At 38.8% G+C, this 18289-nt stretch overlaps 2 protein-coding genes across 4 annotated transcripts in view; one reads left to right on the forward strand and one right to left on the reverse strand.

Annotated features, from left to right (window-relative positions):
• SH3D19 (SH3 domain containing 19) overlaps positions 1 to 18289 on the forward strand; it is a 240745-nt gene that overhangs the window by 19947 nt on the left and 202509 nt on the right. The window lies entirely within an intron of this gene.
• On the reverse strand, positions 10667 to 17464 carry PRSS48 (serine protease 48). The gene is made up of 6 exons (XM_055336640.1): positions 17422 to 17464; positions 16990 to 16998; positions 16184 to 16346; positions 14563 to 14828; positions 13440 to 13609; positions 10667 to 10942 (listed from the first exon to the last, which is right to left on the reverse strand). Exons 1-6 carry the CDS (start codon positions 17462 to 17464, stop codon positions 10667 to 10669), a joined length of 927 nt encoding a protein of 308 aa, XP_055192615.1.

The following is an 18289-nucleotide window of genomic DNA, read 5'->3' on the forward strand; positions in this document are numbered from 1 at the left end:
AGTTAAAATGTTACAAAGCCCATTACTTTAACCAAAATTTAGATTGTTTTTAAACATTTCCCTAGACTTAAGTGCAATAAGAGGTTACTGCAAGCTTTTGGTTAGTTTCCAGAGTTCCCCCCAAAAAATCAGTTCTGCCAGTTTCTGCTAGTTTGTATTTATTTATTTGTTTGTTTGTTTTTCTGCTAGTTTTTAAAATTGATTTTATAGGGGACAGACTTTTGGAGCTCTTTACTCTGACATTTTCACTGATGTTACTCAACTATGGATTTTAAAAAATCAGATTAATATTGTCAGTCTTTTAATGAGCAAGTTAGCCCAAGTTTTCCCAGTAAATACCAAAAGAGAAGATGTGGACATTCTTACTCATTCTGAAGTGTTTGTGTATCCTACAGTAGCATTATCAAAGTATTTCAGGAGTCCAGCTCATTTGGTTACAGTGCTGGGGTCAAGACCCTCCATTTTAACTCTGCATAGGCAGCATGCTTTTCTCAATTCCAGGCCATAGACAATCCTTAATCTCTGTTGCTTTTTTAAAAAGACATTATTTCTAAGGGGTATCTGGCCAGGGGAACTCTTTATTCCTCTTGTTAAAAGAGAAAGTAGCTCTATTGCACTGTTGTGATTGATATAAATCAGTCAAGTGTTAACACTCTGGGGAGTGGAATTGATGAGGGCATAGTGTGCCACTTTATATATTTCTGTATTGTTTGAGTTTCCTCCGATGAATATTGCTTTAATAAATAAATTTAAAATACCATGTGAAATAATTGCCTACTGGTCTAGTGTATTTGTTGCTCATAATATGCTCTTTTTATAAGAATTGCCTTAAGATTAGTTATTGCAGTAATCATAGCAAATGCTGTCATGTTGATAAAAGAAATAATAAAGCGAGGACATGATAATAGGAAGGAGGTATATAATTGTGTTTCCTGTGAAGATCATTTTTCAAGCATGGACTAATTTATCATTTGTTCACCTATTTGATCTTACTATATTCATTTGTTTTTATGAAAACCATAATCACTTGAAAAGCAAATCCTCATTTATAACCAAACTGTTGAAAGCTATTTAATATAATCAAAACCTACCCTTAGCATTCTCTGCTTTGTACTTTCCTGTATATCTCATTTCCATCTTGCCCAATGGAACCTTTTCTAGAGGATGAGACTCAGGAGACCTGCATTTTAATGCTCAAATTGCAACTTGTCAGTTGTATGATGTTGGCGTCTGAATCTCAAATTCCTCATTGACAAGATGAAGGATTTAGGCCAGGGATCTGGAAACTGTAATCCTGTGGGCCAAATCTGACTCACTGTTTTTGTAAATAAAGTTTTGTTGCAACACAGCCATGCCCATTCATTTACATATTATCTGTGGCTGCTTTTGTGCTATATCTGCAGAGTTGAGTAGTTCTAAGAGTCATGTGGCCCAAGAGCCTAAAATATTTGCCCTGTATGGAAAAAGTTTGCTGCAACAGACTATCAAGTTTCCTTCCAGTTTAAAAGTTCTTTTAGTTTTGGGATACTTGGGCCAACTTTTTTTTTTTTTTCTTACCATCAAACTGCTTCTTAGCAGATCAGAAAAATTCAAACGGAAGAGGGGGAAACAAATCTCATATATATTGCTATTTGTTAGACACCTATATCTGTCATAAATCTGTCATATTTTGTTGTTAATGCTGTGGTTACAAACAACCTCTAAAGCTCAGTATGTTATAACAGTTATATTCAACTAGTGAGCTATATATAGCTCAGCCTCACTTACCTTCTTCATTCTGGGACCTGGCTGAAGGAGCAATCCCTAACTGGGATCTGGGATGAAGAACAATGGACAGATCATGTGCCACCTTCTAAAACTTCTATTCAGAGGTAGCTTATATTACTTCTACTCACATTTCTTTAGCCAACAATGTTGGTGGTACGGGGAAGTGTAATCTTTCTACGTGAGGCCCTGCAAATCACCTGGCAACTCGAGTGGGTGGATAGTCCTCCAGGGAGGGCAGTGAGTCATTGGGAGCAACATCACCTACTGTTGCCTCCTTAAAAGGTTTGCTAGTGTGAACAAACTGGAACCACAGCAAAAACTTGGGTTTTAGGGTTCTTTGGGTGTTATTTTTCATGAACTTTCTGTTACTAATGAGTAACTAGAAATGGGCCTGTTGAGCTTTTGGAATGTATTCTAAATCAGTTTGCTTATTTAATAAATTCTCAATGTAAGAATGTAAAGTGTCTGTTTGGATTTCTTTTCTTTTCTTTTCTTTTCTTTTCTTTTCTTTTCTTTTCTTTTCTTTTCTTTTCTTTTCTTTCTTCTTTTCTTTCCTTTCCTTTCCTTTCCTTTCTTTTCTTTCTTTCTTTCTTTCTTTCTTTCTTTCTTTCTTTCTTTTCTTTCTTTCTTTCTTTCTTTTTTTTTTTTTAATAGACTCGTGATGTCTTTAACCTAGATTTCTTACCCTGAAACCTGGGTAAAGTTCCTCACCATGATTACTTAATGATCATCAGTTACCAAGTTCTATTGAACATATACTCGTATGTAGCCCTTGACTCTATCCTCTTCTCTCCATCCTCATTGCTACCATCCTGGTCCAGATACCTCTCACAATTCACAGCAGTGACCTGGACCTAGCTGCTCTACCTACAGAGTTGCTTTTCCCATAATTCATTCTCTATACATCCGTCAGAGTGATTTTTCTAAAATGCTAATTGATCATGTTATTCCCCAGCATTAAAATCTTTCAGTGTCTTGTACATTGTATCCTCCTCTTAAAGATCACATTTCTTAATGTGGTCTTGTTCCTTTTTTCCTTGGGGATTCCCAGATCTACCCTGGGAATGCTTAGCTTATTTTTATGACTGGAAAAATATGGGTTTTGTTCAAGAAAGATTTTCAAGACCCTGTTTTATGAATTCACAATATTTGGTAGATGTTTTCTACTTGTAGAGATTCAAACACTTGATGAAAAATATTGTGCAAAGCTGTGTATAGTTTTTTTAAGATTTGTTTATTTGAAAGCCCTGCACAAATGGGGGAGGGGCAGAGGGGAAGGGAGAGGGACAGATTCTTCCCAGAGCTCAACATGGCTCTTGATCTTATTATCCTGAGATCATGACCTGAGCTGAAATCAAGAGTCTGAAGCTTAACGGATTGAGCCACCCACTTGCCCCACTGTGTAGTTTTGAGCAAGGTCCAACAGCAAGGGTGATCCTATCTTGATGGTCAATGGATTGTTCTTACTTGGAAGAGCTTGGTTAAGGCTGATGAGCTGCAAAGAAAGGTAGGTTGACATTTATTTTGTTTGGCTTTCTCTGTGACCTGTTTTTAGAAGTTTAAAATGTGCCCATTTTGGAACTAGTCATTTATTTGGCCTCTTTTAGTGAGCTAACATATTTTTCCTTATGAAACCAACTCAGCTTCTGGACAAAAATAATTTTTAAAATACTATCTCCTCGAGGTCTTTCATGTTAGGTCTCTGTTTCAGAAGTAAAAATAGCTTTATTGAACTCATAGAGGGATAGATTTCTCCTAACATCCAAATACCTGCCTTTGAAGATGATCTAGTGATTTTAGTTTTTAAAGCCAAATGTTTTCATTATTTAAAAAATTGACACAAAATTTCTTTGATCAACCAACTTATCCTTTCTTTTTATGTAGCCTAGTTATATGGAATTATTAATAAAATGCATCAAATGTCTCTCTGAAGCTTTGCAGATGTTGTAACCACAGCTTTGTGTTATCATAAGCTAGTTTTAAAAAGCAAGCTTAATTTTTTAAAAGGTAAGGTTAAAAAAAACACAACTGTACGTCTGTATAAACAGTTAAAAAAAGGAGTCAGAGGCATTTTGACCACATCCTTAAGCATGAGGACTGTAAAAGGTGGTAGTGATTAACACAATGGTTATTATGTATGGGATTTGAACTTTCTGTGTTAGATATTTCTGTAACATTACTATGCCTGGCCTGAACTCAAAACCCTGAGGTCAAGACCTGAGTCAAAATAAAGAGATGCTTACTGAGCCACCCAGGCACCCCTCTATTTTTTTTTTTTAATAAGCAGTATTGACGGGATCCCTGGGTGGCGCAGCGGTTTGGCGCCTGCCTTTGGCCCGGGGCGCGATCCTGGACACCCGGGATCGAATCCCACGTCGGGCTCCCGGTGCATGGAGCCTGCTTCTCCTTCTGCCTGTGTCTCTGCCTCTCTCTCTCTCACTGTGTGCCTATCATAAATAAAGAAAAATTAAAAAAAAATAAGCAGTATTGAGGAAAACATTCATTCATTTATTTATTTATTTATTTATGAAGAGATACTTGGTTTCCTCCTCCAGAAGGAGGGAACATTCTTCTTATCAGGGTTAGAACAGGTTGCCTTGAGGTTACTTATAATATTCTTCAGGTTCTATGAATAAATATAGGGATCCTCGAACTTCTTGAAAGTACATGAAAAAATGTATGTCGCAGGTAAGTATTTTCTTTGGGGTGCAGGGTTAGAGTGATGTGGAGAAAAGAGTCCATAATTCAAACAGATTCTTGTGAAACTTTTTCTTAGTTTTCTCCTCTATGAGCTCTAAACTGCCTCCTTGGCATTTTTAGTTGGGTATCTAATAGGTATCTCAAATCTAAGGTGAATGTTTTCCTTTCCTATTGCTGCTGTAACAAGTTAGCACAACTCTAGTGCCTTCAAACAGAATGACTCTATTGCCCCACAGTTCTGGAGGCCAAAAGTCTGAAATCAGTTTCACTGGGCTGAGCTCAGGATGTGGTAGGGTTGCATTTCATCTGTACGCTCTAGGGGAGAATCATGGTTTTGCCTTTATTAACTTCTAGAGGCTGTCTGCACTGGTTGGCTGTCGCGCCTTGCTCCATCTTCAGATCCAGCAGCATAGCATTTTTTTCCCTCTGTCCCTTCTGCTTCAGGCCTTATGTCTTCTGCATAGTCTCATAAACACCTCAGACTCTGACTCTCCTGCATTCCTTTTACAAGAAAATTTGTGACTCTATTGGGCTCACCCAGATAATCCAGCATAATCTTTCCATCTCAAAATGTCTAACTTAATTATGTCTGCAAAATCCCTTTTACCAGATAAATTAACATAGTCCCAGGTTCTGGGGATTGCAACATTGACATCCTTGGGGGAAGTCAGCCCACCACTGGATTAAGTAGCCCGTCATTTCTGTTCTTCTTCTAGCCTTCCTCATTTCATTTAATAGTATGACTATTCTGAGGCCAGTCACCTAGGAGTCATTCTTGATTTCTCTTTTCAGGTTCTTCTCTTTCCCATTCTTCTATCCCAATTACCAACCTCGTTCTCATCATCCACATCCAGTCTGTCCTATCATATCTAAATCCAATGAAAGTATTATCTCCGTTTTATTCAACTGCATCTAGTATCTATCCTCTTCTCACTAATTTCCACTAATATCAGAAGCATTTTGGAGCCCTAGGCCCTCATCCTATCTTATTCTTTTTATTCCTGGGTGTTCATAGTTAATTATAGTACAAGGTAGGGTGGGGTAGGTGTCATAAAAGTGGCACAAAGTGCCAGAGCACTAGACCCTAGTCACTCTATTCCAATCACATGGAGAGGGGAAGTGAACACTTACATGGTAGAAGATGCCATTGAGAGAATTTGGGTCAGTCGAGGGTGATTGTCCTGAACAACAATTAGAATTTCCTATTAATTATTTCAGTCTTTTTTATTCTTAAGATAGTGAACATTTTCTCTTAATGTTGATAGTAGAGAATATAATTAATCTAACCTCTGGTTATTTTGAGTGACTCCTTTTCCTCCCTTTCCTAAAGAAGGAATATGTTTAATAAAATTTTCAGGTAGCTGATTTCTAGTATGTAAATGAACTATACAGTCAGATGTGGTGAGGAGAATAGTTAATAGCTTCAGAGTGAAGTCAAGAATCTGAAAAGAAAATAGCCACTGTTGAAATAGCATGAAAAAACAAACCTCCACCTTTTATCATTTTGAATTCTTTTTCCATAATGTCCCCACATTTTTGGGGTGACTACAATTTAGTGAAATAGGGGAAAATAAGTGATTACTTGAAATAATCCATTTGTTATATTAATAGAAGATTTGGAAATAGCTATATAATATTTCCCCCACTTTTAGGAGAAGAAAATTGCTGATTGGATTTTCAGCAGCCTTAGTGTACAGCTTTATTTGTTAAATGTTACCTTAGCAAATCCCACCTTAGTTAAATTTCTCAAGATGTGAAAGTGAAAATTGGAGCATATTAAATTAGACATTCCAAGGAATAAAGTATTTTACAAATTAAAATTGACTTTTAAAGCAGAAATGCTGCTGAGCCCCCCCCCCCCCCAAATAGTGTGTAAAGATGTCCCTATTTATTTCTTCTCCATTTGGTCGTTTGTGGTGTCATTGACTAAATTTGTTACCAATAAGTACTTGACATTTTGGTTGTGTGAATGCAAACATTTATTGATTTTTTTCCCCTCCTTGGTAATGTGTACCAGGTGCTATATCATATATTGGGTTAAGCTTTACATTTTGTGTGTTAGCATTTGAAATAGAAAATGTCTGTCATTAGTTTGAACCTTTTTTTGAAATACAGTCAGAAGAATTATTTAGAAGATTAGAGAGTCCTAAATACATTATAGACGAGTCATTTTTGCTTAATTTAAATAGGGCAAACATTTCCCTGTTCATTTTTTAAAAATGGCTTTATTGAGATAGAATTCATAGGGCTATACACTATAGGGTGTATATAGTTCACTCATTTCCTGTTAACTTAAAAAAATTTTTTTGGAAAAAGATTGTATTTATTCATGAGAGACAAAGAGAGACATAGGCAGAGGGAGAAGCAGGATCTCCACGAGGAGCCCGATGCAGGACTTGATCCCAGGATCCCAGGATCATGCCCTGAGCTGAAGGTGAATGCTCAACCACTGAGCCACCCACACGTCTCTTTCCTGTTAATTTTTAAAAGCATTTCCTAGGATCCTTTCAATCTGCTTTTTAGATATTCACTATCTCTTTTTCTTAGTAAATAGAAATACGTGGGTTGAGGTTTATGAGAGAAGGATATTTCAGGAAGAGAGGGCAGATAAAATAAGGCCTGGAAGTAGAAGTGGCATGAAGGAATAAGAACATTGGTCTGGGTAAGAAGAAAGAAAGAAAATAGGAAATCAGGTAGGTGTCTTGATGAATTATAAAGTAGATGGTAAGAAACCTGGGCTTGTGCTTTTCTTCACCTTGGTTAGTGGGGCCCTATTCCAAGAGTAGTGCAGATGGGAAGTAGGGTAGACAACACACAGCCTTATGGAATCACACCTTCCTCACTGATGTTCCAGGTTACTGTATATAGCCCCTGTGTTTTTGCTCATTAGTACATTGGTATCAGATTCTTATTCTCTCTGCTGCTTGTCTAACTCTGCTGCCATCTGACTACCCTCTATCATTCTAACCCCCTTATGGCCTCTGTGTACTCCCATGAGATATGGTATGGGATTCTCTGTTCTATCCTTTCATCACTCCCCTGCTCTTAGCCCTCCAGTGCCTTCTCATTGCACTGAGAATAAAATCCAGAGTCCGTACTGGGGCCTTCCGGGCTCTGTAGGACCTGCCCTACAGGCAGGGCACCCTCTCTGATCTCAGTTCATACCCTTCTCCCTCTTTGCTCTGAGTGTTCTAGCATTGCACTGACGTCTTTGTTCTTCCTCGCACACATACCTAACATACTTCCAACTCAGAACCTTTGTACTTGCTATTTACTCCACCTGGAGTATTCTTTCTCAGTTTTTTTTTTTTAATATCTTCCTTTATGCAAGCCTCTATATAATGTCATCTTCTTAGAGAAATTTCCCTGACCACCCTATCTAAAATGGAATCCCCCACCTTGATACTCTGTCTGCTTCTTCTCTTTTATTTTTATCAGACTTTCCTATACATGACATCATAATAAACATTTATTTTGTATTTGATTATTGTGCCTCTACCCCACTGGAATGTAAACTCGTTGAAGGCAGGCTCAATGTTTTGAATGTCCTGTAGTATCCTCAGTGCCTAGAACACAGTGGGCACTTAATACTGTTGAGCACATGCTGAATGCTATATATGATGCATATTCACACTTCCCAGAAGGGATCTGTTGGGTTGTTCATATTGAGTATATCTGTCAGGTAAGATTTTAGGCCAACTGCCTCATCACCTCTGGGCAGCTGTTACATTGGGTGCTTATTCCTAGTACATCCAACTAATAGTGGTCAGGACAGTGAGGTCATGTGGTCGTCTTCTTTCAGTACCCTTTTCATTCGCCTTCAATGGTCTGGTCCCTCCAAAAGTTCTAAGTTTCACTTCTTGGTTCATGAGAAAAATTTTGCCAGATCCCATGCTGCAGAACAGGTGCTTCCTAAGAGTCTGGAGAAATGACAGAAAGCAGTATTTTGGCTTTCTTGTGTCTTGTCCTGGCTCATACTTTTTTGTACTTTCTCTTCCTTTTTGTTTCTATTTTAATTTTGATTTTAGTCTGTCCTTTCTCCTCTATTTTCCTTTTTTTTTTTTAAAGATTTTATTTATTTATTCATGAAAGAGAGAGAGAGAGGCAGAGACACAGGCAGAGGGAGAAGCAGGCTCCATGCAGGGAACCCGATGTGGGACTCGATCCGGGACTCCAGGATCACGCCCTGAGCCAAAGGCAGGCGCCAAACCGCGGAGCCACCCAGGGATTCCCCCTCTATTTTCCTTCTTGCCTCTTTTTTCTCTCTCATTCTTTTTTCTCAGTTGCCATTTTGCTTTTCCCACTATGTCGTTCCAGCAGTTGCCTAGCTTAAATTCTTGCTTCCAGAAACTTTCCAATTTACCTGTTTTACATGCTCTTTTCTCTCCTTTGTTATGACTGTAGAGAATGAGACTGAAACACTCTTTCATTCTTTTATTTAACTTATATTCGAAAGTCTACTTTGTATAAGACATTGTTAATGGAGGTAGCCCAGAATCTGACACAAAATACCCAGGTTCTTAGTTGGGGAGACAAAGAAGTTGGTTGTTATTCATTCATTTGCTCAACAAGTATTATTGAAAGTAGGATACAGTGGTTGGCACAAAAACTCTTACATTTTGGGAAGACATACATTAACTAGACAATTACGCAAACGAATAATATAGCTGTGCTGAGTCCTATGAAGGAGGGCTCCATAAGGCCTACAAAAATATATATTGGGAGATTTGTTCTGATCGGGAGAGTTGAGGACGGCTTCCTTGAGGAAGTAAAAAGTGAGTGGAGATTTGAGGCACAGTAAGAATTAACTAGGCAAAAGCAGTAGGGGAGAAGGAATAGCAAATGCAAAAGTTTGGCGCTGAGAAGGGATTTGGAACATTTGAAGAATTGAAAGCATGGAGAACAGGGTGCAGTGAGGCTGAAGAAGTAGATAGGGGTCAGAACCTGCAGGGCTTTGTAAGCCCTCATAAAGACTTTGGTCTTTATCCCATGAGCAGTGTGAGATGTCTTTGAAGTGCTGTAAGCAGGAAGAATGGAGGGAGAAAAGTATGAAAAAATCTTTTATTTTTAAAATACTGGTCTGTATGCTGTGGATAATAAATGGAGTTGAGCACAGGTGTAAGTGAGGGAAAGGACGTGGGCTTTAGTGGCAGTGGTGGCTGTAATGGCAAACCCAGAAGAGAGATGGGGTTAATGGTTGACAAAGGTTTTAAGTTTCCAAACCTACGCTCATTTCCTATTAAAGGTATTTGTTTATCCAAAAAAATTTTTGAAAGTTGACTTACCATGAAAGACACAGATTCAATAAAACTTAAGTTCTTTCAAGTAGAGAAATGAAGGATGATTTAAATAAAAAGGAATGTGAATGGAATTATACTAGATATCTAGGATAAAGGTAATGACCGAAATTGAATGTATAACTTAGCTCTGAGCTCCTGGAAGCCTAGGTAAAGTAGGAAATAGTAGGTCATGGGATGGATTAACAAAAAGAAGCACGCTAGTTAAGCATTATTTAGTCCTGTCCTTATTAAACATTTTAGTCCTGTCCTTATTAAACATTTCAGTACCCTATTTTTGAGGTAGCATTAAACATTCTGGACAGGTCCAGGTTATTGAAACCCAAGACTACAGCTCTTGAGATCATGGCATTAATCCATTTTTCGGTCATAGGTCACATTGGTATTTCAAAAAGTAAAAATTTCAGAAAAATACAGAGCTGAATTATATATATGCATTTTTTATTTGACTCCTTGCTATGAGGCATTGTAGGAATATATAGACCAGGTAAGAAGCCCATAATGCAAACCATGGGCCCTATGAGTAAACTCTTAATATATTTCCTTGAGGACTTTCCCTTTGCCTTCACAGATATTCCTTTTCTTCCCTGCTTCTCCAGTAGCCATTTTATTGTGTTCATACATACTTATTCATAGAAGGTACCTTTCTTGCCTTGCAAGATTCATAGTTAGGGACAAAGAATGCTATGCACAGAAGCAGCAGCCTTATTTCTCAGCTATTCACATTTGAACCACTAAAACATACTTTCAGAATAAAGAACCTCAAAAACAAAATCATTTCTAATTAATAAAGTAATCCAGAGTTCCCAGTGACTCTCCTGTGCGTTCTCTGCTCCTGGGGCTTAATCTCTATGTATTCCCACCCTAACCCTGAACTTGGCCAGTGGCTTTAGCTATACTATCTATTCTCCTGGTAAAATGTTAGGCCCAAAGGCACAGTAGGGTCCCAGGACAGCCAGAGAGAGCAGAACAGTAAGGTACAGGAATTCAGTTAAGTCCAGATTTTTGGTACCCAAAACCTCAGCTCTTGAGATAGTGGTCTTAATCCATTTTTGATAGTAGATCACACTGGTGTAGACTCCAGGGAGACTTTCAGCACAGCCTATTCCCCAGCTTACCAGTCCTATCTGGATCCATACACCATTAATATGACATGACAAAGGTCCTCCAGAATCACCCTGAGGAAAGATAAAGGTCATGAGTGTAGTGAAAAAGGACCTTGAAGAAGAAAGTGGTCATAAGAGGTGAAGAGGTCCTTAGGATGGGATAGTGAGCTAGACTTCTTATTGCATTAGGGGAAGATCATGGGAATTCTAGAATTAAATAATTTGAAATTGGCAGAGACCTTAGCTAAATATATCAGTAGTTTCAAAATACTCATCTGTGATAAAAAAATTAATGTGATGATTTTTTTTCCCTTAAAGGTAAATTTATTTGAGTTGAACGAAGTGTCCTTATTTTTCTATTCTTAGGTTCTTACTGACTTTTTTAAATGTTAAAATAATCCTGTTATGTAAAGTAATAGTGACAGTAATTGATATGTCTTTCAATCTTGCTGTCTCTTTTTCTAACAATTTTATTGAGATATAATTCATATACTATACAATTCACCCATCTAAAGTGTACAATTCAGTGGTTTTTCGTATATTCATAATGTCATTCAACCATCACCAAATTTTCATCACCTGTTGTAGAAGAAACCGTATACCCATTAACAGTTACCATCATTTCCTCTTAGCCCTAGGCCAACTGGTAATCTGCTTTCTGCCTCAATGGATTTGCGTATTCTGGACATACTGTATATAAATGGAACCATATGACATATGATCTTTTGTGTCTGGCTTTCACTTAGCATACTCTTTTCAAGGTTCATCCTTGTAGCATATATCCATGCTCCATTTCTTTTTATGGCTGAATGTTATTCTATTACATAGATATACCACATTTTGCTTATCTAGTCATCAGTTGGTGGGCATTTGGATTATTTTCACTTTTTGGCTATTATGAATAATGCTGCTATGAATATTAATGCATAATTTTTTCTTTGGACATATTTTTATTTCTCTTGGGTGTATACCTAGAGTGGAATTCCTGGGTAATATGGTAACTCTCTATATACCCTTTGAAGAATTGCTAGATAATAATTCCAAAGCAACTGTACCATTTTTCATTTCCAGTAGGTATATGAAGGTTTCAATTTATCCACATCCTCATCAACCCTAGTTATTATCTCCCTTGATAATAGCCATCCTGGTGGGTGTGAAATCATGTTCCATTGTTGTTTGATTTGCAAATAATGAATATACAGATAGGACATCATGGCAGAGTTAGAGAAAAGTTTGTGTGTGTGTGAGAGAGAGAAGAGAGTGAAGGAAGAAGGGGGAAGGAGAGAATGAAAGGGAGAGAAGGAAAGGAAATAAAACCAAGTGGTCATTCTAGGACTAAAAAATAAAATATGTGATAGAAAACTGTCATTTGGTGAACTTAACACTACAATGTAGATGGCAGGAGAGAGGCAAGGATCTTAAATATTGATTAATCTATAAGTATCCAATTTGAAGAGCAGACAGGTAAAAATAAAACATTATTAGAGACTGTGTGAAAATATCAAAAAGTGTGACCTACATTTTCCGTTTCAACCCGAAGAGGAAGAGAGAGGAAGCAGAATATTTGAAGAAATCATGAATGAAAAACTTCTCAAGTTTTGATTAAAGATGAACAGATTTTTTTTAAAAAAAATCAGTGAATCCTAAATAGGATAAATACAAAGAAAATCACACCTAGCACATTGCATTCAAATTTTTTTTTAAGATTTTACTTATTCATGAGAGAGAGAGAGAGAGAGAGAGACAGAGAAAGAGGCAGAGAGACACAGGCAGAGGGAGAAGCAGGCTCCGTGTAGGGAGCCCGATGTGGGACTTGATCCTGGGTCTCCAGGATCACGCCCTGGGCCGAAGGCAGGCACTAAACTGCTGAACCACCCAGGGATCCAAAATTTTTTCTTTTTAAAGATTTATTCATTTATTTTAGAGCGAGAGCGAGAGAGAGAGAGAGAGAGAGAGAGAGAGAGAGAAGGGGGGTGGGGTGGGGCAGAGGGAGAGGAAGAATCCCAAGCTGACTACTCCCCACCGAGGACAGAGCCTGTCCCATCACCCTGAGATCATGACCTGAGCTGAAACCAAGAGTCAGAGCTCAACTTACTGAGCTACCAGGTGCCCCATCACATTCAAACTTCTGATAATCAAATATGAAAGTCGTTATATTGAAAATAGCTGGAGTAAAACAACATATAATCAGTGAAGGAAGACAAAATGATGAATGATTTTTCACTGGACGGTTATGATCAGCAGGCAGTGGAATGACATCTTGTACGTATAGAGTGAAATGTTCTTACTTGAAAAAATAAAGTTGGAAATTCTGTGTTAACCTCTTAATATATTTATAAAAATATACAAGTCTGTGGAAAACCCAGTAACCAATGGTTAGCATTTCTCTAGATCAAAAGTTGAAGAGCTTTAAGTCATCAGCAATTGAGCATGACGCAAGAATTATTGTCAGAACTTTTGTCTCCTGATTCCTGATCTACTACTATTGTTTATATACAAGAAAACCCGAATCTAAATTAAAGTTTCATATTAAAAAACAAACCAAACAAACTCAAGGGCAAACCCTAACCTTGCAGCTGTCCTTCTTATTGGGTATATCACCAGCACATATCTCGTCGTCTTGGATGACTGACTCTAATTCTGGCAGTGCGGAACCAATTGGGTTGTAGAATTTTTCACAGGCCTGGTGGTTAAAGATGGGTATTTCTGCTTCCTGGAGGAGGGAGGGGTAATCACTATCTGTAAAGACAGACAAGAATGAAAGGAGAAGCTTTCTGGAAAGTTGCAAGGGCAGCATTCAGTCATGATTTGCAGAAATCTCTGGGAATCCAAAAGCAGAAAGCAGAATACAGTCACTTTCAAATCGTATTTACTAATGCAAGTTTTTTTTTGTTTATTTTGGTACAGTTAGTCTAATACAATATTAGACTATTCTAATACAGAATTTTTTCTATTTGTTTTAAGGTATTTCTAATGTGCCAGTGTGGGTATTCTAATGTTCTAAATAAATAGAAATTCTGATACAGTTTGATTCAGTAAAGATGTATTTGAAGTACTCTAAAACTTCTTCCTTTCCTATTTTTCTGCTTCCAGATCATTTCTTGTCTTGCCTTTATTCCTCTGGGGAAAGAGTTGATGCAACACTTTAAAAACAGATTTTCTTTTCTTTCCTTTTTTTTAGATTTTTTAAAAATTTATTTATTCATGAGAGAGAGAGAGAAAGAGGCAGAGACAGGCAAAGGGAGAAGCAGGCTCCTCTCAGGGACCCCGATGTGGGACTCGATTCTGGGTCCCCAGGGTCACGTCCTGGGCTGAAGGCGGTGCTAAACCGCTGAGCCACCCGGGCTGCCCTAAAAACAGATTTTCAAAAACACTAGATTCTTCCAGACTTTAGATCAGATTTGTTAACCTTTGCTTTCAGAGAAGTAATTATGTGTTCAAGTTGTTAGTGTCTGCTCTTGTCTAGACTCTAGGCAGGATATGAGTGAATACAATAAACATAAGTGTGAAAAAAGACATTTTATTTACATAGAATTGATAGGTTATAGCTTATAGATAGCTTATAGGTAATATCAATAGGCTGGGGTTTATTTAAAAATATTTGCCATAGTAATCGTATGCCTAGAATGCAAACGTTCTGGAGTGCTACAAAGAGGATGATGGATAATACCCCTTTGTCTACCCATTCTCACCTTCACTTTCCTTAACAGTTCCCCATCCAGTCACCCAGCAAGAGGCTGGAATTTTCAACTGCTTTGTGATACTGGGCAGGCAGATGGGCAGGATGAAGGAAGTAAAGGTGACTCTAGAGACCAGTTTCAGCAAGGCAATGTCTGCAGATGTGTGTTGAATTTGGGGATGGGTGATAATTTTGAACACACGATGATTCACACTTTGACCTGATTGATCATTCTTAATCGATCCCAGCCGTACAGTATATAAAAAAGGAATCCAGCTCCTAAGGGGAATAGGAAGGGGAGAAAAAAAAAGTGGAACATGTTTAGGTGCTACAGCTGGGTGAGAACAAGCTGCCTATGTGTAGCACTGAATCTCTAAGCAAGAAAGGATGGCAACAGACCTAGAATTAACCAAGCTACTTCCAACTGGGGCTAGGGTTGTTGGTTTGTTACCATTTCTCCTTTCCTCTCTCCCTAACCACTCTTTCTTTTGTCTCCTGTCTTTGTAGTCTCCTCTTACATGCTTATGGCCGGAGTTTTGTTTCTCCCATTTGCTTGGGGATTCTGTTATATCCCCTTTTTTCTTGATTCCATGTTTTCTTGTTTTCCTTTATTTTAGTGAAGCCCATTCTCTTATGGCTTCCCGAGAAAATGTGCATGAGTATTATTTTTGTTGCTTTGTATTTTTTAAGGTGTCTTGCTTCTATCCCACACTTGATCAATAATTGCACGTGGGAATAATAGAATAATTTTCTCCCAGTATTTTGGAGTTCTTACTGTTTTCTTTGAGCTTACGGCATTGTTATTGAAAAGTCCTGCTGTTTTGATTTCTATATATATTGGTTACCTGTGGTTGCATAAGAAGTTACCACAAAGCTTAGAGGCTTAAAAAAACAAACATTTATCTCACAGTTTCTGTGGGTCAGGTATCAGGCATGACCTTAATTGGGTGCCTCTGATTCATCTCTCACGAAGCTACAATCAAGTTGGGCTGCAGTGACTTCAAGATTTGACTCCGGGAGGGTGTTTCCAAACCTTCCCTAGCTGTTGGCTGGAGACATTAGTTTCATATGGGCTTCTCTTTAGGACTACCCACCACATGGCACGTTGCTTGTCTGACAGCAGTAGCTCTGAGAGAGAGCTTAGATTGTGTTTCTGATCCAGAAAAGCTTAAGATCAAATTCCCTGGCGATGTTTAGCAAATCATTTGGCACAAAGTAAGAGAAGTTTCTAATATAGCGCCTATCTCTGTCATTTCTTTTTCTACCTCTGCGTCCTGTCCTAGTCCAAGGGGGTGTAGGGTTTTTTTCTGCCTACCTCTCTTACCACTTTTCTTTTTAAAAAGATTTTATTTACTCATTTATTCTAGAGAGAGAGAGCATGGAGGGAGAGAAAGAGCAGAGGGAGAGAAAGAATTTCAAGCAGACTCTATTCTGAGCATGGAGGCCAAGGCAGGCCTCAGTCTCATGATCATGACCTGAGCAGTATAAATCAAGAGTCAGATGCTTAACTGATTTAGCCACCCCAGGCGCCCTGACCCTCCTTACCACTTTCATTTTTCTGTTGGTTCATTCCTGAAATCATTCAAGTATTTACTGAGAACCTATCTGTGTGCTAGCCACCAGCTAGAACTCACCCATTTAAGCAGTGTGCTGCTGTCAGTATCCACCTGTCACTGATGAGAGACCCTCCACAGACCTGGGTCTGGCCAAAGTGCAAGCTGACTTGCCAAGGCCAGCGCCCTGCAACAGCATCCTGGCCACCCACCACACGGCCTGAGTATACAGGTCGTCCACACACTAGAGAAAGAAGAGAGAGGGGCATGTATAACTCTTGGTGTCCTGTTCCTCTGGTCCTCATCTTCTCATCATTCTCAAATTCCCATGCATTCCTAGGAACCGAGTCCTCTCCATCCTCCATCCTCCCTCCTATCCCAGTTCCAAACCCATTGGTCCAGGTGGAGACCACTAACCTGATTGCAGATGTTTGTTTCTGGGAGAAGAGCTTGGGCAAGACCCTAAGACAGACACCATATCATTACTATACAATAATGCATCTTATGTCTAGATTCACTGAATAGAGAGGCTTTCCACATATTTAAATTTCTCAGATTTGTATTACAGGCCAAATTTTTATAAATGTCTACCAGTTAGTGGGAATCTTGAAAATTACATACTTACCTGCCTTCTTTAGCAGCATACATGGAGTGTAATTTAATTTTCACTTAAAGATTCAGTATTGTCATCAGGAATATCAAGTATATTAGGTTGTAAACACAGTGATGCCTTCAGGTACTTTTGAGGTTTATGAGCTGTTTTCTTTATCTGAATTGGCATTTTGCAGTATTTGTATCTTTTTTGAACTTGTTATCCTTTTGCTGCTCTCAGCCTACCCTGCTTTTAAATCATTGTGGGTCAGAAAAGTAAATGAACAAGCTTATACCTGAAATCACTCTACAGTATTTATACTTTCAGTTCTCTTAGCTTGAAACACTCTTTTCCTAGATCTTTGTAGCTAAGTCACTTACCTCCTTTTGGGCTTTGCTCAGATGACTCCTTAGTGAAACTTCCTTGACTACTTTATTTAAAATTACAATACATCTCCTGCCCCTTTTCTCTCATAACATTTAGGACTTTCTAACCTGCTTTAAAAATCTATATATTTAATAAGTGCAGTGATTATAAGCCCCCCTGAGGGCAGGTTTTTTTTTTTTTTGTTTACTGTTTCACATACAGTATCCCCATACAGGACTTCCCCAGGACACACTATTCATAAGTAATGTCCCATAGGTGAAGTGTTACATTATTCTATATGATAACTTCTTCAGCCAAAAACCTCTGCCTCTTCCCCTACCCTCCTACCCCAGAGGCTCACCCAGTAGAAGAGACAGTAGGAAGGCACTGCCTGCAGGGCCCATGTCTTGGTCCTCAGAATCAGTACTTCTTGTTTCCTGAACTCAGGCTTCCAAGGAGAGGCCGGCTGGGGAGCAGCCAGAGAAGGCCGACAGGACCAGCTTCTCCTCCTGGATGGATTCCTCTGGTTCACCCCCTCCTCTCCTTTGGTTTTTCACCACAGGACCAGGCACTGAAGGGGCCAGACTTCAGAAATGCAGTGGCAGGACCCAGGGGGAGGAGCTGGAGCCTGAGGCTCCCCCTACTGTTCAGGGAAAACAGGATGTCTGGGGTTCCTGCTTGGGGATTAGAGGATGGGAGGGGGGATTATGCAGTAGCTGTCTGCACAGGGCAGGTTAGAGGGGATTGGAAAGAACAGGGCCCTTTCTCTAGCAAGGAAGTAGAAGATGAACAGGATTCTTCAAAAGCAAGAAATGGAAAAGAGGAAATTAACCTAGTAACTGGCTAATTTTTCCTGATTTTTTTTGTTTTCATCTTTGTTAATAGTGTTAGCCATAGAATATAGGGCAAGTCAGATTTTCTGGGAAATAGATAAAGAAATTTGTGTACCAGAAGTTTATTGGAGAGTAGTCTCAGCATCAATGCTTTGGTGGGGGTGGGGGTGGAAGCAGGATTGGGCAGAGGGAGAGTTGAACTGAATTCATTTGCATGTGGGGCCACAGCCAATCCCACAAGCTGCTCTGGAGCTGAGGTGGCTCTTCAGAGATCTCCTAAATGGAGACAAGAAGGCTGGGCCTTTGGACTTCTGCATGATTAGGTGTAGGCTGCCTGCAAGGAATGGGCATTATCTTGGGTGAAGTGACTGTTGACAAATCTTGGGATCGGACTTA

The sequence above is a fragment of the Nyctereutes procyonoides genome, unplaced genomic scaffold (assembly GCF_905146905.1).
Source record: "Nyctereutes procyonoides isolate TBG_1078 unplaced genomic scaffold, NYPRO_anot_genome, whole genome shotgun sequence".
In the NCBI taxonomy this organism is placed as follows: domain Eukaryota; kingdom Metazoa; phylum Chordata; class Mammalia; order Carnivora; family Canidae; genus Nyctereutes; species Nyctereutes procyonoides.